We start from the raw sequence: 27,901 nt of genomic DNA, 5'->3' as shown, positions 1-27,901 counted from the left end.
CCGCCCCTTACCTCGTTGTAGCCTAATCCAATCCCATGCCCCGTCACAGGTAAAACCGGCCACATATTCTCACTCTACACTCCAAAAGCGAGAAAAGCCGACAAAACCCGTTCGTTCAGAGACACCTTTGCCGTGGCCCTCATCGTGCTTGAGTTTTTCTGGTGAAAGTAGACCGATCGGATTTACAGTACCAACTAGAAAGTCCAGTTCCACCAACCGAGATGTCACAGGATCATGACAAGTAAGTGTTTTTAGTCACCACTCCAAGTCCAGCAGAACCAACGTGTTGAGCTCTAACAGTATATTGAACTTTGGTGCAAAATGACCAATGGATATTTTTTTAGGTGGTTTACCCGCGCAGGTGGATTCTAACGGAGTTTCCTGGATTGTGGGAAAGTTAACTTTTTTCCTGCCAGGCAAAACGAGTATGATTCAATCTCCTTATTTATTGTGCTTAGTGATTCAATCTCTATTTATCGTGTTTAGGATCCGTGTGAGCGCGGTTTGGGGTTCATAGCTACAAGCGCTGTTTCTCTGGTCGGGTTCCAGCCTGCACTGCACAGGTGTATATCTCGCCACCTGTCGTGCTAGTTCAGGCGCCTGGTCCGACTAACGTTCTGCCAACCCGTGTGTTATTGATGGGCGGTTCATTATTTGATTTGGCTCACAGTTATGTGGTTAGACTTTATTTTGTTTGTCGAAGATATTCGTCTTAACCCCCCACCCATATTATTTTCCTAGTTGAGGTTTGAAATGTGTTATCTGATGCCCTAATCCATGGTTGTAATGGCATATCTAATCGAACATGGTACTTGAATCGAAAGAATATCATACTTTTTTGTAGGATTTTTATCTTTGCTCCAGAGTGATAATGTGTGAATGTATTTTGTCCGTTTTTGAGGGCAATGACAAGGAGACTGTTGACTCCAGTGAAATCGTACACCTTTTAGGCGTTGGCCCCTTTAGTCAGAGGAACAATGTAAGCAAGATTTTCTCCGTTGTATTGTAGACACAGTCACTGGACGAATAATTCATGTTGACATAATTATTTAATTGATTGAGATAGTCAATACGAAAATGTTGTATTAAGAAAATGGATTATAATATTCACAAATAGGCCCTTGTTAAAGAAAAATGATACAATGATAAAGACGGGCTTTTTCGTTTTCTTTTCTTAATCTCATCATTTTAAAACGTTTAATGTAGGCCTTACTGCATAGGACAGCCTGTTTCACGTGATATCCAAATACGGTGTGAGGCACATGGGTTTCTCTCGCTTCAACCTTTCAGGAAAAACAATTTAGGCTGTTTTTGTTCAGTATCCAATTTAATGATTTTTTCCACATTGAAAACTTTTAGCTATCCTCTTTTGTTTTACAGTGGATTACATATCATCCAATTTTTCTTGGGGGGTGGGGGAATGCGGTGAATAACGGATCTATCGGGTTGCAAATCCCTAACGCCCCAATTCGACATTTTGTGAATGAAACAATTAGATATTGGATTACTAATAATACCTTTGCCTTGACCATACCGAAAAAAATAATCTGCTGTAGCAACTATAGCTTGGAAACCATCCTTACATTCTGTTTGTGCCACTCTGGAGACGCTTTTGTGTGAATTGAGGACAGAAAATGTATATGTCTCCTATCACACACTAGCCTCTATAGCATTTTGTTTGTTCATTTAAGAGAGTAGATTTAAGGAATTATACAAATAAGGCGTGTCTTTATGTCTAAGATGTCATCATTGTTTGCACTTTAAATATTGTGCTAAAAATTAAACCTCAAAGGTTCTGTTTGTGATTCAGTTAAAAACAAAGGCAAACTATTTATTAAAACAATATTTGTGTGATCATCATACACATGTATATAACATAGAATTACACCATGCATGTTAGCCTACATTCAAATCACTGAAATAATACAATCTAATTGTTCAATAATGTAGGGCTTGTGGGCTATGTAACACCCTCTCACATTCTATGCAATGAATCTTGGTAAAAAATTATTTATAGGTACCAAAAATGTTGTTATTGTAATAATGGACCCTTTCTCTAATACGTAGAATCACCAATCCTGTATGCTCACTTGTACGTAATCGACCATAACTGACTGACTGTCTGATACAGTACAGAGAGGATGACTGATTCTCTTCGGCATTGAGTCAGTTAAGGGCCTATGATTATGATGATGACGATGATTGTTCCAAACAGGTTCTTTAAAAATAAAACAACAACCCAGTCATATAAACTCTGGAATGTTGTACTAGATCCCTCAGACAGACAGGTAACCAATAGGAAACACTTAACAGTAGACAGGTAACCAATAGGAAACACTTAACAGCATACAGGTAACCAATAGGAAACGCTTAACAGCAGACAGGTAACCAATAGGAAACACTTAACAGCAGACAAGTAACCAATAGGAAACACTTAACAGCAGACAGGTAACCAATAGGAAACACTTAACAGCAGACAGGTAACCAATAGGAAACACTTAACAGCAGACAGGTAACCAATAGGAAACACTTAACAGCATACAGGTAACCAATAGGAAACGCTTAACAGCAGACAGGTAACCAATAGGAAACACTTAACAGCAGACAAGTAACCAATAGGAAACACTTAACAGCAGACAGGTAACCAATAGGAAACACTTAACAGCAGACAGGTAACCAATAGGAAACACTTAACAGCAGACAGGTAACCAATAGGAAACACTTAACAGCAGACAGGTAACCAATAGGAAACACTTAACAGCAGACAGGTAACCAATAGGAAACACTTAACAGCAGACAGGTAACCAATAGGAAACACTTAACAGCAGACAGGTAGAGCAGTAGAGCATCTTTTCTCTCGCAGGTAGCTGAGATTTGTTGCACAATCGACTTTCTTGTACAACAGGTCAGGAAGATAAAGAGTGACGTTGTTGATATCTCCAACCTGTTCGTCGGTTGTGAACAATGCAGTGATTGTTGCTCTGACTGTCTGTTGATTTACGTGCGGTCAGTCTGGCCTATCCATCTGATGTGAGTGACTCCCTGTCTGAATCTGAAGTGAACCAGTTAGAGAAACAGGACCATATTAACTAAATATTTATAACTCAGTCTGTCTTTTGTGTGTAGCTTATAATTATGCAGCTCCTGGTTTTGACATACACTTCATCTAGCTAGCACATGTTACTTTCCTTCAAGAAATGTGTCACTGCACTCCTGCTAACATGTCTCTCTCTCTTTCTCTCTCTCTTTCTCTCTCTCTCTCTCTTTTTTCTCCCCTCTCTTTCTCCCCCTCCCCAGTAAGAGGCCGGTCCTGTTGTTGCAGAATGAGCCCAGCTACAGTCAGCGACGGCCCTACACCAACGAAGACGAGGCGTGGAAGTCGTTCCTGGAGAACCCCCTGACGGCCGCCACCAAGGCAATGATGAGCATCAACGGGGACGAGGACAGCGCCGCTGCCCTGGGCGTGCTCTACGACTACTACAAGGTAACACAGGACCCAGGCTAGTCGACTACAGGCTGGTATGCCTGCTACAAGGTAACACAGGACCCAGGCTGGTCGACTACAGGCTGGTATGCCTGCTACAAGGTAACACAGGACCCAGGCTGGTCGACTACAGGCTGGTATGACTACTACAAAGTAACACAGGACCCAGACTGGTCGACTACAGGCTGGTATGACTACTACAAAGTAACATAGGACCCAGACTAGTCGACTACAGGCTGGTATGCCAACTACAAAGTAACACAGGACCCAGACTAGTCGACTACAGGCTGGTATGCCAACTACAAAGTAACACAGGACCCAGACTGGTCGACTACAGGCTGGTATGCCAACTACAAAGTAACACAGGACCCAGACTGGTCGACTACAGGCTGGTATGACTACTACAAAGTAACACAGGACCCAGACTGGTCGACTACAGGCTGGTATGACTACTACAAAGTAACACAGGACCCAGACTAGTCGACTACAGGCTGGTATGCCAACTACAAAGTAACACAGGACCCAGACTAGTCGACTACAGGCTGGTATGACTACTACAAAGTAACACAGGACCCAGACTGGTCGACTACAGGCTGGTATGCCAACTACAAGGTAACACAGGACCCAGGCTGGTCGACTACAGGCTGGTATGCCAACTACAAAGTAACACAGGACCCAGACTGGTCGACTACAGGCTGGTATGACTACTACAAAGTAACACAGGACCCAGACTGGTCGACTACAGGCTGGTATGACTACTACAAAGTAACACAGGACCCAGACTGGTCGACTACAGGCTGGTATGCCAACTACAAAGTAACACAGGACCCAGACTAGTCGACTACAGGCTGGTATGCCAACTACAAAGTAACACAGGACCCAGACTAGTCGACTACAGGCTGGTATGACTACTACAAAGTAACACAGGACCCAGACTAGTCGACTACAGGCTGGTATGCCAACTACAAAGTAACACAGGACCCAGACTAGTCGACTACAGGCTGGTATGACTACTACAAGGTAACACAGGACCCAGGCTGGTCGACTACAGGCTGGTATGCCAACTACAAAGTAACACAGGACCCAGACTGGTCGACTACAGGCTGGTATGACTACTACAAGGTAACACAGGACCCAGGCTGGTCGAATACAGGCTGGTACGTGTACAGGACCCAGGCTGGTTGACTACAGGCTGAAGAATCAGATGAGTTATTACTGATAGAGGAGCCATGTTCACCCACAGTTATTACTGATATAGGAGCCATGTTCACCCACAGTTATTCACCCACAGTTATTACTGATAGAGGAGCCATGTTCACCCACAGTTATTACTGATAGAGGAGCCATGTTCACCCACAGTTATTACTGATACAGGAGCCATGTTCACCCACAGTTATTACTGATATAGGAGCCATGTTCACCCACAGTTATTACTGATACAGGAGCCATGTTCACCCACAGTTATTACTGATACAGGAGCCATGTTCACCCACAGTTATTACTGATATAGGAGCCATGTTCACCCACAGTTATTACTGATACAGGAGCCATGTTCACCCACAGTTATTACTGATACAGGAGCCATGTTCACCCACAGTTATTACTGATACAGGAGCCATGTTCACCCACAGTTATTACTGATACAGGAGCCATGTTCACCCACAGTTATTACTGATACAGGAGCCATGTTCACCCACAGTTATTACTGATAGAGGAGCCATGTTCACCCACAGTTATTACTGATAGAGGAGCCATGTTCACCCACAGTTATTACTGATACAGGAGCCATGTTCACCCACAGTTATTACTGATACAGGAGCCATGTTCACCCACAGTTATTACTGATACAGGAGCCATGTTCACCCACAGTTATTACTGATACAGGAGCCATGTTCACCCACAGTTATTACTGATACAGGAGCCATGTTCACCCACAGTTATTACTGATACAGGAGCCATGTTCACCCACAGTTATTACTGATACAGGAGCCATGTTCACTCACAGTTATTACTGATACAGGAGCCATGTTCACCGACAGTTATTACTGATACAGGAGCCATGTTCACCCACAGTTATTACTGATACAGGAGCCATGTTCACCCACAGTTATTACTGATACAGGAGCCATGTTCACCCACAGTTATTACTGATATAGGAGCCATGTTCACTCACAGGTGTTGCGACACTGTTCCACAACAATCCGAGCCATATAGATCGACAGTGTTGGAGAAACTAATTGAATGAAGTAGCTTTACTTCTTGCATCTGTGAAACAGCAAAAACTAGTAGTGTTGCATATGTAGACATGCTTCTATTGGATGTGGTCAGACTCACAGCGGCTGTGTTTACCTTCCCATGCAGGTGCCCAGAGAGAAGAGAACAATATCCCAGACCAAGACAGAGTCAATGGGCTCTGATGTGGATCCCAACAAAAGGTCCATGTAGGTAGAACATCCCTTTACAAACCACTGGGGAGGGCAAATGTGCTGTGTGCGCATGTGTGCATTTATAGGAACTACTAGGAATTTAGAAGTGAGAGGAATACAGGTCCTCCACGCACCTCACCACACCTCGCTACACCTTACCTTACCTCACCTTGCCACACCACATCTCACCTCACTACACCTTACCTCACCTTGCCACACCACATCTCACCTCACTACACCTTACCTCACCTTGCCACACCACACCTCACCTCACCACACCTCACTACACCTTACCTTACCACACCTCACCACACCTCACTACACCTCGCCTTGCCACACCACACCTCACCTCACTGTTGGTTTGGTCCTTGTGAAATTTCATCATAAACGGACATTTTACCTGCCGTGTTTTTTGTTTTTCTTCAGGCACTTGATGGCCCCCCTGCAGGAAGCTTCCGTGGCATCAGTGGAGAGCAGGATCCAGTTCCTGAAGGGCCCCATCAACATCCTGCTGCCCAACCAGCTAACTGGCCAGGACAACAAGAGAGGGGTCCTTTTCCCCTCCCCGGACACCACTGTCACAGTCTCCATCGCCCCCAACTACCCCAACGTCAAGATGGAGGTGCCCTCCCACAGCTTCCACTGTGCCGAGTCCGACAGCCACACAGCAGAGTTCGCCAGGCAGCTCACACACAGCCAGTTCAGCCCTAGTACCCAGCCCCGTACCCCCGACTCCACCTTCCCAGAGACCTACAAGGATGGTTCCCAAGAGGTGTGGACACAACAACAGGAATCCAATAGCCTCTTCTCTAGTCTAAAACCCTCACCACCCTCCTCCACACCCCCCCTCTCAGATCTCTCTCTCCAGTCAGACAATAACCCTTTCACCTGAGCCTCTGGAGCTTACAACAGTGGGTCTCAGCCCTCCCTGTTTTTATTTGAACATTCCAAAATAGCAGACCAGTGTGTTATTATGCCATTGTCTGGCCCACACAATAAAGTGCTGTACTATTTCCCCCCTTCAATAGCCCTGGCCTTTATCTCTCCTCTCTCTCCATTTAACCTGGAGGGGGATTACCTTGGAAAGGGATAACCCAACACAACCCCCTTCACACGGGGAGAAGAGGAAGGAGTGAGGGAAGGAGAGAGGGAGGGTAGGATGGGACGTGGTTTGTTTCCACTTCAGTGAGAGAGAGCAAGAGAGAGAGAGAGAGTGTGTAACAGAGAAAAATAATGGTAGAGATGCAGCGAGACAGTGTAAGAAAGAAAGAAACACTAAGAGAGAGAGAGAGAGAGAGAGAGAGGGGGGGGGCTCCCTATACTCCCTGTAACCCCTGAGAGCGCTAGCTTACAACCCTTGTCATGGATGCTTGTCTAAATCCAGACCCTCTCTCCCCACTTCTCTGTCCTCTTTGTGTGCCACAGGTGTTCTCCTTCCCAGGGGATCTCCAGTTACGCATGGCCTCCATCTCGACAGAGGAATACAGCGTGTTTGACACCGTGCCGGGGTAAGCCCTCCAGCCCGGCGCCTGCCCGTTGTCGCTCGCACCCCGCCATTCAGCCCCTGATAGGAGAATAACCACATTCAGTCAGCAGATCCCCTCAGTTTAAAAGCTACAATGCCAAACATAATGTTATCAGGGGCTCAGTGACACTACGAGGATTCGGGGTCACAATCTAACCAATGGGAAGGGACTGATGAAGGTGGTCTTATTCAAGGGGTGACATTTGCAATGTATTTCAGATGTGGAAAATATAGATAATCAATATTTGCATACGGTATTTTCATAAATACTGAAAACACATCTAGATTGTTTAGAATAAAGATAGATACCAGATAAACATCAGCTGAATACTAGATACATCACTTTTTCCATCTCTAGGCCTTCTCTTTCCCTAGCCTGAAATCCAGGCCTGTTTTGTGCCAAACATATGACACGGAGTACAAGGAGTGGAATGTCAGCACAAAGCAGGTCTGGATTTCAGGCTACTCTTTCCCTAAAGTAAAATACAAATGTAGCCTACTGTGGTTTTGTCACTAATATCTATTTCCTGATTAGGAATCATTTTGAGTACACCCTGGATGCTTCCAAGTCGCTGCGTCAGAAGACAGGTGACGGTACCATGACGTACCTGAACAAGGGCCAGTTCTACCCCATCAGCCTCAGGGAGATCGACAACAGCAAGCTGCGGCACCCCATCAGCAAAGTCAGGGTAAGACCACACCACCAAGCTAGTTAGTTGTTCTACAGTAGTTCATGGTCAATAACATGGTCAATAACTTTTTGATTGGTCCTTGTCTGTAACTAAATATGTGCAGATCATTTGGCTAGGTCTCTCATGTTAAAGATACATTTTTTGACAGAATAAACAGAGAAATCTTAGGCTAGTTGGTAGCTATTATGCTAATAGTAGCTAATGTACTAACAAGTAGGAACTTGTTAAGTGGAATGTGTCAGTTAAGCTAAGCATGATTGATGGCCCTGGGGTTGTGTGCACCATTTCAGAGTGTGGTGATGGTGGTGTTCGGAGAGGAGAAGTGCAGAGACGACCAGCTGAAGCACTGGAAGTACTGGCACTCCAGACAGCACACAGCCAAACAGAGGTGTCTTGATATTGGTAAGAGCCTATGCTACTGAAACCTACATGGAACACTAGTCCTCACAAACTCTTGAAGAAGATGCTACACCAAGACATGAAGCCTAGTTTACGGTGCAAAGCACAAGTTACTACAAGTTTTCAACTGTTATTATCTAAAGCGAGAAAAGACAAAAAACTGGCTAAAACATGAGTTGTTTTACCCTTTAAGATTGTTCATGAAGCTTAAATGCTTTATTACCTCTGGGGAAATAACAGGTGCAAACTTCACATTACAAACGCTTATTAAATCAGGCCATAGTTTTTATGTCACATAAAGTCACCAGAAGTTCTGCCTGAATGGTTCCGAATACATTTCATCATATTTACCTGACACTCTTCTTACCATACCATCCTGCGCTGTCACGAGTCACTGTTGGTTCCTGAGTTGTTGTGCAACAGTCACCCTCCATCTCCTCCCCCGTGTCACATGCTGTCTCTGTCTCAGCTCAACTCTCATGACCTAGGAGGAGAAGCAGCCAGCTAGCCAAGGAGCCAGGCAGACAGACCCACCCAATGAGCCAAAACCTCTATGCCACCTTAAATAAATAACTTAGTAGGAGATCTAGGATGATCACGTCCCTCTTGTCCATATACTCTTATTCTAAAAGGGAAAAATTATCCTGAATCTGATTGGATGAACCTTTAAAAAACCTCTTTAGAACAATACACATGATTGGATGAAGGAGGGTGATAATTTGAGTGGATATGAGACAAGGCCAGTTTTCCTCCTATTTACATTTACTTCACCACATTCCTAAATAAATGAATGTACTTTTTACTCCATACATTTTCCCTGACACCCAAAAGTACTCGTTACATTTGGAATGCTTAGCACACAGAACAATTGTCAAATTCACGTACTTATCAAGAAAACATCCCTAGTCATCCCTACTGCCTCTGATCTGGCAGACTCTCTAAACACAAATGCTTAGTTTGTAAATGATGTGTGTGTTGGAGTGTGCCCCTGACTATCCGTAAAATGTGCTGTCTGGTTTGTTTAGTATAAAGAATTTGAAATGATTTATACTTTTACTTTTGATACTTAAGTATATTTTAGCAATTACATTTACATTTGAAACTTAAGTATTTTTAAAACCAAATACTTTTAGACTTTTACTCAAGTAGTATTTTACTGGGTGACTTTTGCTTGAATCGTTTTCTATTAAGGTATCTATACTTTCACTTAAGTATGACAATTGGGTACTTTTTCCACCACTGCCTATTTGTTAATGATACCTGTGTCAACTGAGCTCTATGGTGGCTCCCTGTCGGGACAATACAGCAGCCTAATTCTCTGGAGGTAGACTGATCAATCTTACTCTGCACGCACATACTGTGAAAGGAGAACTTAGTTCTGCTTGACAGAGGAAAGTGTATTGTCTCACTTGCAGTCTGACTTTGATGGAAGGACTGTGGGCGAAAGGTGACCATTGAGACAACCTGCTTGCTTTCGATTAAAGTAGTCAGTCAGCAACGTAGAGGTGCCCTACTAAAACAGTGTGGTTTCTGGCATAGGGGCATAGGCCTAATAAGGGACTTTGATGGGATTGGTCAGAACCTAAAGTTTGGAGGCAAGTGCCTCAATTTCCGAAAAATGGCATAGTGAAAACGTTTTCTGAAGGATTAGACTCATAGTACAACAATGCAAGACTACGAGACCAATACCACGGAGCAAGCTTTTTAAGCCGCACCTTTTGAGGACAAAAAGCTTGTTTGTTTATCAAACATCTAAGATGTGGGATGAGACCTCACCAGGGTGGGAGCACATTCTCAATGGTTGTATCTGATACAAGCTACTGACCTTCACGTCATTCTTATGCAAGGCTTCTAAAACCTTTAATTCAGCCCAGTCCTAATAATGATAATAATAATACTAATAAAATAGCCTTCCAGCTCTCCATTCTTAGTTTCATAACGTAGCCACCGCCGCCCTTATCTTAGCACCCTCTCTTCATTGAATGTCTTATGTCAATGCTAACTGTACTAACAGTCCATTATGTGTTCCATGGTTCCCAGCTGACTACAAAGAGAGCTTCAACACAATCAGCAACATTGAGGAGATCTCCTACAACGCCATCTCCTTCACCTGGGACATCAATGAGGAGGCCAAGGTGAGGTATAGGAAACATACCTTTTGGTATGAGGAATCAGAGAGAGAAGGTGAAGAGAGATGGAAAGATAGTTGTAAGCCTAGTTGTTTATCCCTAGAACACGTGATGATGCCAAGTGTTTCTGGAGGATTCTGGTCATCTGATTACAACTTCTTCATCAACATTCTGTGTAAATGTGGCTGAAGATTCTTCCAAAAATAGACTCTCTTCCCTTGCTCTGTAGGTTAGGGTGTGTTTTGGCCATCACAGAAAAGGTGTCAGGTGATGCAAACCAATTTGTCAGCAAGCGATCGTCACACGCTTTGTCCTTTGTTTTCTTCTAAATGCCTATTATGGAAAGTGGTCCTTCGAGTTTTGATCGAAAAATAAAGACATTTATTGGCCCTTGGGGAGTAAGGGGAGTTTTCCCAGTGTTTTGGGTCCTTTGGTTGCTTAGAGACCATAGTGAATAGGTACATGTGTAGGTGTTTGTCTGCCGTCGAGGCCCCATTCTAAACTCGTTCTACGTCACACCAATTGCTGAGCTAAAGTGATGCACGTACAATGGAGGCCTAAGGATCTAGGACTTGCCTACTGCCTAACAATGGGAGTTGGAATGAGGAAACGCGGCAGGGGGGCAGAACTGAATTTGACAGCTAGCGATGGAATCCCGTCCGACCGGGTACGAGGTGACAGACATAATCCACCGTCCCTGACCAGTTTGTTGGGTGGTGAGGGATGGCGTCAACAGACAATCTCACAGACGCTTTAGCTTGCACTTTATGTTCATGGGGTGCTATGACACTGCTACTGTTGACTGTTGTACTGTTAGCCTGGGATGCACAAACAGACTAACAGCTAGACATTTCATCTATCCCTTCCATCTCCTTGCTCTTTGGTTTTCACTGAGGGACACACACACACACACACACACACACACACACACATGCATACATATAACCAGAGTGTGGATCTTCTCAACTCATGACCTGAGGACCGAGGACTTCCATCCTTGTGTTTGTACTGTGTATAATCAGTCTGTTTGTTAAAACCACAGATGAGTCAGGTGTAAGGTGTCACAAGGATGGTTTTGTGTGTGTGTGTGTGTGTGTGTGTGTGTGTGTGTGTGTGTGTGTGTGTGTGTGTGTGTGTGTGTGTGTGTGTGTGTGTGTGTGTGTGTGTGTGTGTGTGTGTGTGAGTGTGTGAGTGTGTGTGTGTGTGTGTGTGTGTGTGTGTGTGTGTGTGTGTGTGTGTGTGTGTGTGTGTGTGTGTGTGTGTGTGTGTGTGTGTGTGTGTGTGTGTGTGTGTGTGTGCAAGTGCAAGATGCTTTACCTTCCCTTGCTGTGTCCCCTGATGATTTAATAACTTAGGCACACACAGTTTACTCAGAAGGAGGAAATGAAGCAAGGAAATGAAACAAGGCAGGGTAGGAGCAGCCTTTCTCAAATGTTGACGCGCTTTGGGCTTCTTGACAAAACACTCTGCAATGATCATGAGAATAGAGCATTATACGATGAGATCATCTTTACTGAAGATGAGCAATTGCAAAAACGTTGAAATGCAACATACTTACATACGTAGCTCGTGAAACTATGTTGCACCATACATGACTTTACATGAAGTTAGCAACATAGTTTCTTGCCACATTGGGTAACCAGCAGGCTATTTGATTAAACCAAGGATCTAATTTAGAAAACTAGTTACATTCTGCTTAAAATGAACTGCAAAAACGAGTTACTAAATAGTTACTAGGTGGCTATTCCAAAAAATTAACAGTTCAGTCTAACTATATCAAATCTGTGCAACTTGCAGTAAAGGTTTTTCAGTATAGTGGTTATATGTTAAGTAAGCATATTGAAATAGTTATTTCTCTAGAAAGTGATCTATTGAAATAGCTTTCCGCAATCTTGTTTTAATGGTTGGCAGTAGAACTAAGAGTCAACATGTAATTACCACTTTCTGCCAAAAGAGGGAGACACACACCAGTTCAGTGAAGACAGCATGTACATAACAAGGAACCAGACAAAGCGATCCTTTGCGCCTGAGAATTCAGTGGGAATGCTCTTGAATAACTATTATCTAATTTACTGTGTATGGAACATCAGTTAATGACAAAGAATGGAATTAACATTTTATCCATTTGCATTATTATTATTCTTTTATTTAAAAAATCTATTTAAAAAATGTGATACAGCCTGGATACGAACCAGGGACTATAGTGACACCTCTTACATTGAGATGCAATGCCTATATTCTGTATCCAAAATATATAAACACAGTCAGGAACCACCTCCTATGTAATTCCAATTTGCATGTTATGTGTTGCTATGCACAGTTTTAATGTACCTGAATTACTCCACAAACAAAATTTGAAAAACAAAGTCATAAATCTTGCTCCTCCTCTTCCGCCTTCATCATCCTCTTCCTCCTCTTCCTCATTTTCCTTCTCCTCTTCCTCCTCCTCAGATCTTCATCTCGGTCAACTGTCTGAGCACAGACTTCTCTTCCCAGAAGGGTGTGAAAGGCCTGCCCCTGAACCTGCAGATAGACACCTACAGCTACAACAACCGCAGCAACAAGCCCATCCACCGGGCCTTCTGCCAGATCAAGGTGTTCTGTGACAAGGGAGCTGAGAGGAAGATCAGAGACGAGGAGAAGAAGCAGTCCCGTAGGAAGGGCAAGAGCACCGACCTCAACACCAGTCTGGGATCATGTGAGTTCCCACTGAGTACAGACACACACACACACACAGTCAAAGCATGTGTATACGCGCACATTTTGTGATATTTTTTGTGATCACACACTCACGTCTATCTTGCAATGATGCACATCAACTAATCTCATTATTTGTCATTTTTGCCCCTCTATAGATGTGGACGTTAAAGTTCCTTTCCTTCAGAAGCGTAATGATGTCACAACCTTTAAGATGATGTCTGACTTTGAGACCCAGCCGGTTCTCTTTATCCCTGACATCCACTTCTCCATCTTCCAGCGCCATGTGAGTACCTAGCCCCTAAACACTGACATGTGGTCAGTTTTTCATTTGACCCTCTAAAGGTTAAGGTTAGGACTTGGGGAGGGTAAGCTGATCCTAGATCTGTGTCTAAGGGTCAGCATTCTGGGCCAGGTCACGGAAGATAGGGTTATGCAGAGTATAGCTACCACATAAATCATGTTAATCAACGGTACCTGTGACATTCAAACTGATATAAAAACACAGTTTGGTTTTCCTAGTATAGTGTAGTTGTGGTGATAAGGCTGTTATCAGATTCATTGGAACAAAATGATAAACCCCAACCCTTTTTTGAATGCATTCTGCAAAAATGTAAAAAAATAATAATAAAAAAATCATTGTTTTTATCTATGTATGCTACCTTTCAAAAGTTTGGGGTCACTTAGAAATGTCCTTGTTTTTGAAAGAAAAGCACATTGTTTGTCCATTAAAACAACATCAAATTGATCAGAAATACAGTGTAGACATTGTTTATGTCGTCAATGACTATTGTAGCTGGAAATGGCAGATTTTTAATGGAATATCTACATAGGCGTAGAGACCCATTATCAGCAACCATCACTCCTGTGTTCCAATGGCACGTTGTGTTAGCTAATTTAAGTTGATAATTTTAAAAGGCTAACTGATCATTAGAAAACCCTTCCGCAATTATGTTAGCACAGCTGAAAACTGTTGTCCTGATTAAAGAAGCAATAAAACGGGCCTTCTTTAGACTAGTTGAGTATCTGAAACATCAGCAATAGTGGGTTCAATTACAGGCTCAGAATGACCAGAAACAAAGAACTTTCTTCTGAAACTCATCAGTCTATTCTTGTTCTGAAGAATGAAGGCTATTCCATGCGAGAAATTGCCAAGAAACTGAAGATCTCGTACAACGCTGTGTACTACTCCCTTGCACAATATTCCATTGGAACACAGGAGTGATGGTTGCTGATAATGGGCCCCTGTACGCCTATGTAGATATTCCATCAAAAATACAAATAAAATCTGCCGTTTCCAGCTACAATATTCATTTACAACATCAACAATGTCTACACTGTATTTCTGATCAATGTGATGCTATTTTAATGGACAAAAAATATATATTTAAAAAACAAGGACATTTCTAAGTGACCCTAAACTTTTGAACAGTAGTGTATATTTGCACAAGTGGTTAACAACAGCCATACATTTAGATGACATAGTAGTTATATCTATTAAGATAATATACCGTACTTGGTGCTGATTCAATCATAAAGACCTTATCAACTTCAACCAGCCTCTGACTACCAAAGAGCCCAGTCCATCCTCTCCATGTCTCTTTCAGACTTCTAAAGAGCCACTCATTCTGGCAGTCCTTCACTAAATACCAGGAGTTCTTTAGATAGTGGATATCCCTTAAGGCAATCTTACTTTAGGGTGTAGGGGCTTTTGCCTATTGTTAATAGATGAATTAGAGACCAAACCCTAGTGTTTGAAGTCTAAGCCCTGAACACCATTGATGTCCAGTGCGTTATGAGGGATCAGAGTTAAGACATTTCAGAAATGTTCCCAAAAATTCCAGAAATCCTGGTTGAATTGACAGAATAGTTTATTTTGGAACTCTACATTTATAATTTTTTTTAACCTTTATTTAACTAAGCAAGTCAGTTAAGAACAAATTCTTATTTTCAATGACAGCCTAGAAACAGTGGGTTAACTGCCTGTTCAGGGGCAGAACAACAGATTGGTACCTTGTCAACTCGAGGATTTGAACTTACAACCTTTCAGTTACTAATCCAACGCTCTAACCACTAGGCTAACCTGCCGCCCAAGAGGGATGTGCTATGTCATTGCCATGTTATGACCTTGTATAGCCCGCCCAGCACTCCTCATGACAGTCATTCCTCTCCAGCTGGTTGGGCCAGGTGACTGGTCATTCCTCTCCAGCTGGTTGGGCCAGGTGACTGGTCATTCCGCTCCAGCTGGTTGGGCCAGGTGACTGTTCATTCCTCTCCAGCTGGTTGGGCTAGGTGACTGGTCATTCCTCTCCAGCTGGTTGGGCCAGGTGCGGGTCATTCCTCTCCAGCTGGTTGGGCCAGGTGACTGGTCATTCCTCTCCAGCTGGTTGGGCCAGGTGACTGGTCATTCCTCTCCAGCTGGTTGGGCCAGGTGACTGGTCATTCCTCTCCAGCTGGTTGGGCCAGGTGACTGGTCATTCCTCTCCAGCTGGTTGGGCCAGGTGACTGGTCATTCCTCTCCAGCTGGTTGGGCCAGGTGACGGGTCATTCATCTCCAGCTGGTTGGGCCAGGTCACGGGTCATCCTCTCCAGCTGTTTGGGCCAGGTGACTGGTCCCAGACCCCCACACTCTGTCAGTCGCCGCCTGCAGAGTGGTGTTCTCTGGGATGTATGTATGATCACCATGGACAAGCAGCTCTTTCTGTTTTCAAGACCTATTAGAAAGAACGGACTAGTCGACTGGTGCCTGGCCAATGTCAGTGTAACTTTGTCACTATGAGATCAGAGGGTTTGTCCCAAATGGCACCCTATTTACTATGTAGTGCAGTACACTACTGTTGACCATAGCCCTATAGGCCTCAGTAAAAAGTAGTATTTCATATATAGTGCACTACTTTTGACAAGGGCCAAAAAGTAGTGCACTATATAGGGAGCCATTTCAGACACAACCATATAATTTGTTTTTAACTGCCTGTTCAGGGGTAAAACAACAGCTTTTTACCTTGTCAGCTCTGGGATTTGCTCTTGCAACCTTTCGGTTACTAGTCCAACACTCTAACCACCAGGCTACCTTGGTCACACCTTATATGGTTCCTGGCTGGTAAACAGTTTCAACTCCTACTCAGGACAAGGTGCAGGTCAAGGTGACTAAAACATACAGTGTAGACCTGCCAATTGGCCAGGATACTGTAATCATGTAATATCATGGGATCGGGGGTTGGTTATATAACCTGGGAGGTTCCAGTGCCATCTGATAGGTGGAGATGGCCTTGGGATAGATCCAAAGGTTTCTAGGTGTGTGAGTCAAATTATCTTACACAGTGCTTCAACGAATCCAAACATGTTTGGAATCACTCTCATATGCTTGAATATCTCATCATTTCAATATCATTGATTATGGAAGCCCAGTGGTTTCTTAATACGGCACCTAATGCAGTATGTCTAGAGTAGACTGCACCTGTTGCACTTGTGACTTGGCTTGATGTGAAGGGGACAGGAGACAGAGGGGAGTGTAGCACACGTCTGTCTACGTGTGGTATGTCAGGTCTCTCTCTCCATTCCCCAACAACACACCTCTTCCTGGCACTAGCAGTGCTCCTAGCCACGCCTGGACTCTGAACCCACCTTGGCTTAGCAGTGTGATATCACATGGCCCTCAGTGTGGTTGCTGGAAGCCTAGAGTGAATCATTTTCCCTAGACCTGGAAGATGGGCAGACAGTTGTTTTAAGTCATCCCTGTGGCTCTGTAGAAAGTGAACTTTGACTGCCCCCTGTTGGCCACAGTGGCACCAGGGTCCGTTCATGAGGTTTGCGTATTTGAAAATATTATTGCTACTGAAAACGAACATGAGTGTTTCACATTGGACAAGTCCAGGTAGTCCCTCCCTGTTTCAATCCATTTGGTGCATAATGAACATGACCCAGCTGAGCTGACTGAGTTCTCTGGTTTGTGGGCCACATGGCGTTGCTGACATGCAGGGTGGACTGAGCTGAAAATAAACCTTTACTGTTTACCATTCTGATCCAGCCTGGAAGGAAAACATTTATTTTGACACACGATTGGCATAAAATGGCAACCCAGTAAATCTCTAGCCCTCCTATCAGTTAGTGATTAGCAGGGGGACTTGGTTTCCTCTGAGAATAGACTATTGATTTGGCCTGGTCCAGGTGTTTAGTACATGCTCCTTAACTACATAGTGGAGTAGTACACACTAACAACCTGGACCAGAGCTAATATTGATTATACATTCCACAATTCCTCCTAAAATATGGACACTGCTTAGTTACAACACACGACTGCACTCTGTTACCTGTGAATGTGTTTAGTATTGATAAAATCAAATCAAATCAAATGTATTTATATAGCCCTTCGTACATCAGCTGATATCTCAAAGTGCTGTACAGAAACCCAGCCTAAAACCCCAAACAGCAAGCAATGCAGGTGTAGAAGCATGGTGGCTAGGAAAAACTCCCTAGAAAGGCCAAAACCTAGGAAGAAACCTAGAGAGGAACCAGGCTATGTGGGGTGGCCAGTCCTCTTCTGGCTGTGCCGGGTGGAGATTATAACAGAACATGGCCAAGATGTTCAAATGTTTATAAATGACCAGCATGGTCGTATAATAATAAGGCAGAACAGTTGAAACTGGAGCAGCAGCACGGTCAGGTGGACTGGGGACAGCAAGGAGTCATCATGTCAGGTAGTCCTGGGGCATGGTCCTAGGGCTCAGGTCCTCAGAGAGAGAGAAAGAAAGAGAGAATTAGAGAGAGCATATGTGGGGTGGCCAGTCCTCTTCTGGCTGTGCTGGGTGGAGATTATAACAGAACATGGCCAAGATGTTCAAATGTTCATAAATGACCAGCATGGTCGAATAATAATAAGGCAGAACAGTTGAAACTGGAGCAGCAACACGGCCAGGTGGTCTGGGGACAGCAAGGAGTCATCATGTCAGGTAGTCCTGGGGCATGGTCCTAGGGCTCAGGTCCTCCGAGAGAGAGAGAGAAAGAGAGAATTAGAGAACGCACACTTAGATTCACACAGGACACCGAATAGGACAGGAGAGGTACTCCAGATATAACAAACTGACCCTAGCCCCCCGACACATAAACTACTGCAGCATAAATACTGGAGGCTGAGACAGGAGGGGTCAGGAGATAAGACAATCAATGAAGGTATGGAAACCAGGTTGGAAGACAAGTGGGCCAATTAAATGTATCCTTCTAACCAGGTCAGAGGGCGAGTGGGCCAATTAAATGTATCCTTCTAACCAGGTTGCACTTATCTTGTGCTGCAAGAATGGCCTTTAGGATTTATGAATCGAAAGTGTTACTCAAAATAATCTGAACTGCTTATTACAGTAATAAATTAAAGCATGCTCTCATGTTGAGGGGAAAATATTTAAATCATATCCAAAACACTGTCATCAGTTTTGATTTAAGAGGTCCCTTAGGATTGTTGACACGGCCCACAAAGTTCAATAGACCTGTTCCATATTAGATCAAATTACCTCTTTCATATGTATGACTGTGTTTTTTCACCCTTGACCCATATCATCCCCTCCCCTCATTCTCTGTTCTCTTTCTCCCTCTTCACCCTCTTTCTCCATGCAGCCCTTCTCACAAGAAGATGGAGAGGAAAGGTGAGTTCCTAGAAACATTGACTTCACGCTAATTCGTTTTATTGGACAAGTAGATGGAAAAGGGCTGGAGTAAATAAAGTATGGCCACTCATATGGTAGCTGTTCGACCGAGACAACCTTTAGCTCTTCCAGTTTCCACCTTCAGCTCTCCCAGTGTCAACCTTTAGCTCTTTCAGTTTCCACCTTTAGCTCTTTCAGTTTCCACCTTTAGCTCTTCCAGTTTCAACCTTTATCTCTTCCAGTTTCGACATTTAGCTCTTCCAGTTTCCACCTTTAGCTCGTCCAGTTTCCACCTTTAGCTCGTCCAGTTTCCACCTTTAGCTCTTCCAGTGTCAACCTTTAGCTCATCTAGTTTCCACCTTTAGCTACACCAGTTACTTCTAAGAAAGACCCTGAGTGCTGTTTGTGTCATGTTCTATTACGTAGTTGTTAGGGTTGTTAAAGTGGTTGTTAGGGTGGCTGTTAGGGTGGTTGTTAGAGTGGTTGTTAGGGTTGTTAGGGTGGCTGTTAGGTTGGTTGTTAGGGTTGCTAGGGCCTTCCTGCTATTTCTCTGGGAGAGGGCCACACAGGCTTAACTGGAGTGTGTGTGTGTGTGTGTGTGTGTGTGTGTGTGTGTGTGTGTGTGTGTGTGTGTGTGTGTGTGTGTGTGTGTGTGTGTGTGTGTGTGTGTGTGTGTGTGTGTGCATACGGGAGTGTATGTGTGAGTGCATAAGCGCTCTAAACCAACCTGTCGTGTGTGTCCATTGCAGTTCGGGCATGAAGAGATCGCTCTATGCCGAGGATGAGTTTGGTTCACCTTCCAATAAGCTGGCCAGAATGGACAAGCCCAAGAAAGGTATGACGTGTGTGTGTGCCCGCCCCGCCCATGCGCTGTGTATACACTACTGATAAGGTCACTGTCTACCACGAAACCAGAGAGAGGGCTAGGTATGGAGAGGGAGGAGTGTGTTTGTTATGGCTTGCCTTGAAGGCCACCAACACCCCATCACACAAATCAAATCAAATGTATTTATATAGCCCTTCGTACATCAGCTGATATCTCAAAGTGCTGTACAGAAACCCAGCCTAAAACCCCAAACAGCAAGCAATGCAGGTGTAGAAGCTAGGAAAAACTCCCTAGAAAGGCCAAAACCTAGGAAGAAACCTAGAGAGGAACCAGGCTATGAGGGGTGGCCAGTCCTCTTCTGGCTGTGCCGGGTGGAGATTATAACAGAACATGGCCAAGATGTTCAAATGTTCATAAATGACCAGCATAGTCAAATAATAGGTCTGGGACAGGTAGCACGTCCGGTGAACAGCTCAGGATTCCATAGCCGCAGGCAGAACAGTTGAAACTGGAGAGGCAGTACGGCCAGGTGGACTGGGGACAGCAAGGAGTCATCATGCCAGGTAGTCCTGAGGCATGGTCCTAAGGCTCAGGTCCTCCGAGAGAGAGAGAGAAAGAAAGAGAGAAAGAGAGAATTAGAGAGAGCATACTTAAATTCACACAGGACAGCTGATAAGACAGGAGAAGTACTCCAGATATAACAAACTGACCCTAGCCCCCCGACACATAAAATACTGCAGCATAAATACTGGAGGCTGAGACAGGAGGGGTCAGGAGACACTTTGGCCCCATCCGATAATACCCCCGGACAGGCCCAAACAGGAAGGATATAACCCCACCCACTTTGCCAATGCACAGCCCCCACACCACTAGAGGGATATCTCCAACTTACCATCCTGAGACAAGGCCGAGTATAGCCCACAAAGATCTCTGCCACGGCACAACCCAAGGGGGGGCGCCAACCCAGACAGGAAGATCACATCAGTGACTCAACCCACTCAAGTGACGCACCCCTCCTAGGGATGGCATGAAAGAGCACCAGTAAGCCAGTGACTCAGCCCCCTGTAATAGGGTTAAAGGCAGAGAATCCCAGTGGAAAGAGTGGAACTGGCCAGGCAGAGACAGCAAGGGCGGTTCGTTGCTCCACACACACCTTACCCATAGATGTGAGGCACGTGATTCCTTATTTACCCAGCCCCTGAAAACACAACAGCAGTATCCCCCTTCCCACCGTGAACAACACAATATCGTTGTTCATTCTCACCTCTCTCACAATTCACACACAAGGACACGTTCTTCATCCTTCTTCAGCATATGAACACACATGCAAACACACACACAGAGAGAGCTGGGCAGTATTTCTGTTCAATTCATTAAAAATACGTATTTCAACTACCTTTGACTGTTTTGTCATTTGTATTTCATTTGCCTGTTACAATCCATGTAACAAGACACTTTCGAGAGTTGTAATTTTTGTTTTCCAAAATACTTTTCTATACTATTTTTTTTATGGTGGTTCACAAATTTGTAGCCCCCTTTTAGCCTGTATTGTTGTCAGAAGTCTGATTGCACTATAGTGTTATAAGACACTCTGTTAAATGACCTAAAGGTAAATGTCAAAATGAACACTTGCAAAGCATGCTGAGTATTATTCTAAAGCACTCCGAACCCGAAACTAGGCCAAATAAAAAAAACAGTGTGCTTTGCAGTTGATCATTTACATTTTGTTCATTTAGAGACGCTCTTATGCAAAGTGACTTACAAGTAGTGCATTTAACTAGGGTAGATGAAAAAACACATAGTCAGAGCAAGTCAAACGTTTCTATAACCCTTACTGAGAATGTTGTTGTTAAGGGAGTTAATTGCCAATTGCCAAATTTTGGGATTTCTTTATACAATTTAGCCAGTAGTTCTGAAAGTAGCACCCTCATGCCAAAAGTGGCCCTGAAAATTGCCCATACGGTGATCTCCAAAAGTAGTGGGACAATGAGCAATTTATTTTTGTTTTGGCTCAGTACTCCAGCACTTTGGATTTGAAATCATGCAATGATTATGAAGTTAAAGTACAGACTGTCATCTTTAATTTGAGGGCATTTTCATCCATATCAGGTGAACCGTTTAGAAATTACATCACTTTTTGTACATAATTTCCCCAATTTTAGAGGACCAAAAGTATTGGGACAAATTCACTTATGTGTATTAAAGTAGTCAAAAGTGTAGTATTTAGTCCCATATTCATAGCACGCAATGCTTACATCAAGCTTGTAACTTAGCAAATGCATCCAACAAAGTTTGTTGTTTGTTTTGGTTGTGTTTCAGAGTATTTTGTCATAAATGACCTGTAACTTCTGTTCTCAAAGCATTATTGAAACCTCGCAGGAAAACTTTCAAGGAACCAGAGTAAAACGCTCTCAGAACCTCCCTGCAACCTAAAGATAAAGGTTCCTAGAACAGGCAACATTTTCACTTCTGTTTTCAGAACATTTAAAAAATGTTAAGTTTTACTGGTCAGGAAACGTATGTCTTCGTTCCCACAACCAATGTTAAACCAACAACATACTATCCCAAGGAACCAAATCAAATCAAATTCTATTTGTCACATGTGCTTTACCATGCAACGCTGACTTACTAGCCATTTTTCTGCTAAAAATAAAAAAGGAAATAGTGATAAAATAACAACGAGACTATATACAAGGAGTACCGGTATCAAGTCAATGTGGGCACCAGGTAGTTGAGCTAATTGAGGTAGTATGTAGATGTATACTGGAGAAAAATATAAACGCAACATGTAAAGTGTTGATCCCATGTGTTCTGAGCTGAAATAAAAGATCCCAGAAATGTTCCATGTGCACAAATTTGTTTACATCTCTGTTAATGAGCATTTCTCCTTTGCCAAGATAATCAATCCATCTGACATGTGTGGCATATCAAGAAACTGATTAAACAGCATGATCATTACACAGGTGCACGTTGTACAGGGGACAATAAAAGGCCATTCTAAAATGTGCAGTTTTGTCACACAACACAATGCCACAGATGTCTCTGTTTTGAGGGAGCATGCAACTGGCATGCTGACTTCAAGATTGTCCACCAGAGCAGTTGCCAGAGAATTTGATGTTGTTTTCTCTACCATAAGCCACCTCAACTTCATTTTTGAGAATTTGGCTGTACATTATTGTTTTATGTAACCTTTATTTAACAAGGCAAGTCAGTTCAGAACAAATTATTATTTATAACGACGGCCTACCCCGGCCAAACCCAGACGACGCTGGGCCAATTGTGCGCCGCCCTATGGGACTCCCAATCACAGCCGGTTGTGATACAGCCTGGCTCGAACCAGGGTGTCTGTAGTGACGTCAGAAACCGTCTCAGGAAAGCTCATCTCTGTTCTCGTTGTCCTCACCAGGGTCTTGACCTGACTGCAGTTTAGCGTCGTAACCGACTTCAGTGGATAAATGCTCACCTTCCATGGCCACTGGCACGCTGGAGAAGTTTGCTCTTCACGGATGAATCCGGGTTTCCACTGTACCCGGCAGATGCCAGACCACATGTATGGCATCGTGTGGGCGAGCAGTTTGCTGATGTCAACGTTGTGAACAGAGTGCCTCATGGTGGCAGTGGGGTTATGGTATGGGCAGGCATAAGCAATGAACACAATTTCATTTCATAGATGGCAATTTGATTGTTGGCATGCTCTGGATCGACGTGTACCACAGTGTTCCAGTTCCCGCCGATAACCAACAACTTCACACAGCCATTGAAGAGCAGTGGGACAACATTACACAGGCCACAATCAACAGCCTGATCAACTCTATGCAAAGGAGATGTGTTGCTCTGCATGAAGCAAATGGTGGTCACACCAGATACTGACTGGTTCTGATCCAAGCCCCTGGGGTATCTGTGATCAACAGACGCATGTCTGTATTCCCATGTGAAATCAATAGATTAGGGCCTAATTCATTTATTTCAATTGACTGATTTTCTTTATGAACTGTAACTCAGTAGCCTACCGGTTAAGAACGTTGGGTCAGTAACCGAAAGGTTACTTGTTCGAATCCCAGAGCCGACTAGGTGAAAAATCTGACCATGTACCTTTGAGCAAGGCACTAAACCCTAGTTGCTCTGGATAAGAGCGTCTGCTAAAATTGTTGAATTTTGCGTTTATATTGCAGCAGTGTGCATGTGTGTGTCACTATGCTGTGTGAGGTATTGGCCACATGAGACTGGGACATAGTGAGATGCTCAGATGTCCAAACCCAAATCAAGGGCTTCACCACTGTTAGCTTCAGCAGAAAAGATATCTGACATTGCCAAGTTAATGTGTTCTGTGATTCAGGGTGTGTGTCCTGCTATGACCATGTGGTGTGTGTGATCAATATGTCTCACTGCATGCCTCCTCTCTCCTGTGTAGTTCTGCTGTATGTGCGTAGGGAGACAGAGGAGGTGTTTGATGCGGTCATGCTGAAGAACCCAACAATGAACGGGCTGGTGGAAGCAGTAAGTTCTTACTCAATATGAACAGGAAATGAACACTGCCAGACATATGGTGTCCGTTATGGGAGGCTGGTCCCATTGCATCCCTCCAGTGACACGGTGGGTGGCACTGTTTGTGACACGGCCCACTCTGCCACACAGACTCCTCTATCCTGCAATTACCCATGTCCACTATCTTTCTCTCTCAGCTTGATGCTAATTCAACTCAGCATGAGAGAGAGGGAGAGCTATGACCTCAACTCTTTCCTCAAAATGAAGTAGAGGGACAGACTGAGAGAGTGAAAGAGAATGAGAAAGGAGGGAGGAGGCATTACCATGTGTAGGGTCTCCGCTTCTCGTATAGTCATTCAGCCTTCCCCTCACGTGGGGGTGCTGTGGTTCTGATCAGGGGGGTCTGTCGGTCTGGCTTAGTGCATTAAGACAAAGGGGACAGAGGACATCCCTCAGCAGGGGACAACAGTGGCTGTGGGGAAACTAGACATGGGTCTCCAACCGCCTCCTCAACAGGCCAAATGAGTCATGACAGGACGGGACCTGGCCTCTCAACAGGCCAAATGAGTCATGACAGGACTGGACCTGGCCTCTCAACAGGCCTAATGAGTCGTGACAGGACTGGACCTGGCCTCTCAACAGGCCAAATGAGTCATGACAGGACTGGACCTGGCCTCTCAACAGGCCAAATGAGTCATGACAGGACTGGACCTGGCCTCTCAACAGGCCAAATAGGTCATGACAGGACTGGACCTGGCCTCTCAACAGGCCAAATGAGTCGTGACAGGACTGGACCTGGCCTCTCAACAGGCCAAATGAGTCGTGACAGGACTGGACCTGGCCTCTCAACAGGCCAAATGAGTCATGACAGGACAGGACCTGGCCTCTTAGTTTCTCTGGGAGGGAAGTGTGAACAGCTGGGGAGAAAATGTGGGCAAAGATACCGCACACCTCTCTTTTCTTTCCGGGTTGAATTCAGATTGTGTTTAATGTCTGCCATTCGACCTGAGTAATTGTTAGAGTGGTGTATTGTATATTTCATTTCCATTCTCTTCTTTCAAAAGAGAGACTACTGTATTTACAAGCCTTTGTTGCTCCGCTTCTTCTAGATATCTGAGAAATACAACGTGCCGCTCCAGAAAGTGGGGAAAGTCTACAAGAAATGCAAGAAAGGGTAAGTTGTTCTCATCAACGGTAAATCTATTTACCATGATTTAAGAATTTTACACAACATAAGACTCTGACCATAGAAATGTAATGATTCGATTTTATTACTGTGATACTGACATTTCTATCTGTCCCTCTGTTAGGATTCTAGTCAACATGGATGACAACATCATCAAACACTATTCCAACGAAGACACCTTCCAGATCTCTATGGAGGAGCTAGGGGGCATTTATAAACTCACCCTGACTGAAATCTGATTGGCCCAAAGGGAGGGGTGGGGAGTGATTGACACTATCACCGCTCAGTCCGCAAAGAGTGTGGCGATAGGGCAGCTTGTAAAGTTGTTGTAAATGTAAAGACTCTTAGTTTACAGATACACATGGCATTGGCCCAGGCACCAAAAATGGACAGAATGTCTCAGACATTAGCCATATCTACAGTCCACTAGCCTGGTCCCAGATCTGTCGTTAGGCTTACCAATGATCATCACATTGTTTCGAGACAGCATAGACAGATCTGGGACCAGGTTTAAACTGTCCACCTGTCTGAGAGTCTGTGTTCTTCTTTATTTGTGATGTCACTGATCCAAGTTACAAAGCCACTGCTCTTATGCCCCGATGACATTGTGTTGATGGCTTGATGTAGACTTTTCATACTTTTTTGATACTTTTGTATTTAAGAATTGAGTCTAACAAGAAGCCCTCTTAGCTATGTCTTATAGGTATGCTGAGGCCATTTGAGAATCTTTGTTTATTTGTGTGGCGTGTCTCTCAGTATCTTTGTGTTGTATATGGTATAAGTGAAAGCATCAGTCTAATAGTGCATTGCTTTTGGCATTAGCGTCATAGTGATCTGGAGATGTAAGCAATCGTTTAGCCTGGTCCTCGATCTGTTTGGTCTGTCTTGCCAATTCATGTGGGGATTGTCAAGCCAGACAAGGCAAGACAGTGAAAACACAACTATCCTTATGCCTCAGGCTGCATTCTATCTGCCCCCTTGGAAAGGGTTGTCACTAGTTACCACCGCCACAATGTCCAAATTGGCTATATTGTAAAATTAATGAAAACTAAAATGCAGCTTTTTGGTCTTAATTTAAGGTTAGGGTTAGGAATAAGTTTAGCTGTGTGCTTAGGGTTAGGAATAAAATTAGCAGTGTGGTTAGGGTTAAGGTTACAGTTCGGGTAAGGTTTAAAATCAGATTTTAAAGAAGAGAAATTGTAGAAATAGCCTGGGTTTAGCCATAACTATGACTATGTGGCTGTGGTAACTAGTGACGAACCCCGGAATGCCATAGTACTAAAGACAGATCTTAATCTATTAAATTAGGATATCTATTAGGATATCTATTAGGATATTTCGCACACAAGGTGAGTGCAAACGCGTATTGTAAATAGAGAGGATGGATTGGCCTGGTTGGCTACTCACTGTATTGATACTAAACATCCTGGCAGTATTTAGTATGTATGTAATGTACACACTACCACAGTAGTGGCAGTTAGTATGATATAATCTGTGTTTGTTGCTACTGTATGTGTGTTTTGAAAATGAGCATGTAATGTATGTGTGTGTCATATGGATTCTGAATAGAATGGAGAGCAGACATTTTCCCTCATACTGCTTTAGCATATGGCCTCTTCATAAGTATTACATGTCAAAAAATTATAATAAGATAAAAATGTATCAACCCTTCTGTCACTCAGCTATGGTGTGAATAGGATTCAGACCACAGGAGGCTGCTGAGGGGAGAACGGCTCATAATAATGGCCAGAACAGAGCAAATGGAATGACATCGAACAACTGGAAACCACGTTTAATGTATTTGATACCATTCCACTGATTCCACTCCAGTCAATACCATGAGCTTGTTCACCCCAGTTAAGGTGCCACCAACCTCCTGTGATTGACTATTAGTCTAGTACAAAGGAAGTGCAATAAGGCAGTGATTGAAGCTCAAACACATTCAGATGGACAGATTTTCCCTTTCTTTTCATACACATATCAGACACAGTAATAGTGTGATAACATGACATTTGTGTCCATTTGAAAAATGTGGGGGACATTGTTTTCCTTGTGTACCTTCACAGCTCCTCTTTGCACCAGAGAAACAAAGTGATGCTCCAGCGCTTATGTATAATTTCAGCCAGTAGTTTTAAAAGTAGTGCTCACCAGCCAAAACCTGTTCCCGGATATTGTCCACTATGTTATCCATTTCGCATGATAAGTTACGCCCTGCAACAATAACAAAATGCTTTCAAATGTTTTATTTGTATGATATGTTAAGTGGTTAATATCCCGGATTGTATCTGTAATGTCTATATATTTATTATGAGAATGGGAAAAAGGGTCTTTTTTACCATATACACTGAACAAAAATATAAATGCAACATGCAACGTGTTGGTTTTCATGAGCTGAAATAAAATATCCCAGATATTT

The 27,901-nt window shown here is 43.7% G+C and overlaps 1 protein-coding gene across 2 annotated transcripts; it reads left to right on the top strand.

Moving 5' to 3' along the window:
- The first annotated feature begins 71 nt into the window (after positions 1-71).
- LOC109893978 (grainyhead-like protein 1 homolog) lies at positions 72-27,901 on the top strand. Of its 2 annotated transcripts, XM_020487190.2 has the most exons (15): positions 72-241; positions 3,298-3,484; positions 5,846-5,925; positions 6,337-6,682; positions 7,336-7,418; positions 7,971-8,124; positions 8,418-8,529; positions 10,567-10,661; positions 13,107-13,353; positions 13,511-13,638; positions 18,960-18,988; positions 19,738-19,823; positions 24,226-24,311; positions 25,409-25,473; positions 25,610-27,901. In XM_020487190.2, exons 1-15 carry the CDS (start codon positions 222-224, stop codon positions 25,722-25,724), a joined length of 1,833 nt encoding a protein of 610 aa, XP_020342779.1. In that variant the 5' UTR covers positions 72-221; the 3' UTR covers positions 25,725-27,901. The 2 variants fall into 2 exon arrangements, with proteins under 2 accessions (XP_020342779.1, XP_031685004.1); XM_031829144.1 differs by lacking the exons at positions 72-241; positions 3,298-3,484 and adding an exon at positions 4,601-4,606.

Source organism: Oncorhynchus kisutch, linkage group LG7 (assembly GCF_002021735.2).
Source record: "Oncorhynchus kisutch isolate 150728-3 linkage group LG7, Okis_V2, whole genome shotgun sequence".
Taxonomy (NCBI): Eukaryota; Metazoa; Chordata; class Actinopteri; order Salmoniformes; family Salmonidae; genus Oncorhynchus; species Oncorhynchus kisutch.
The sequence above is the reverse complement of the archived record's forward strand: the minus strand, read 5'-3'. Positions and strand labels throughout refer to the sequence as shown.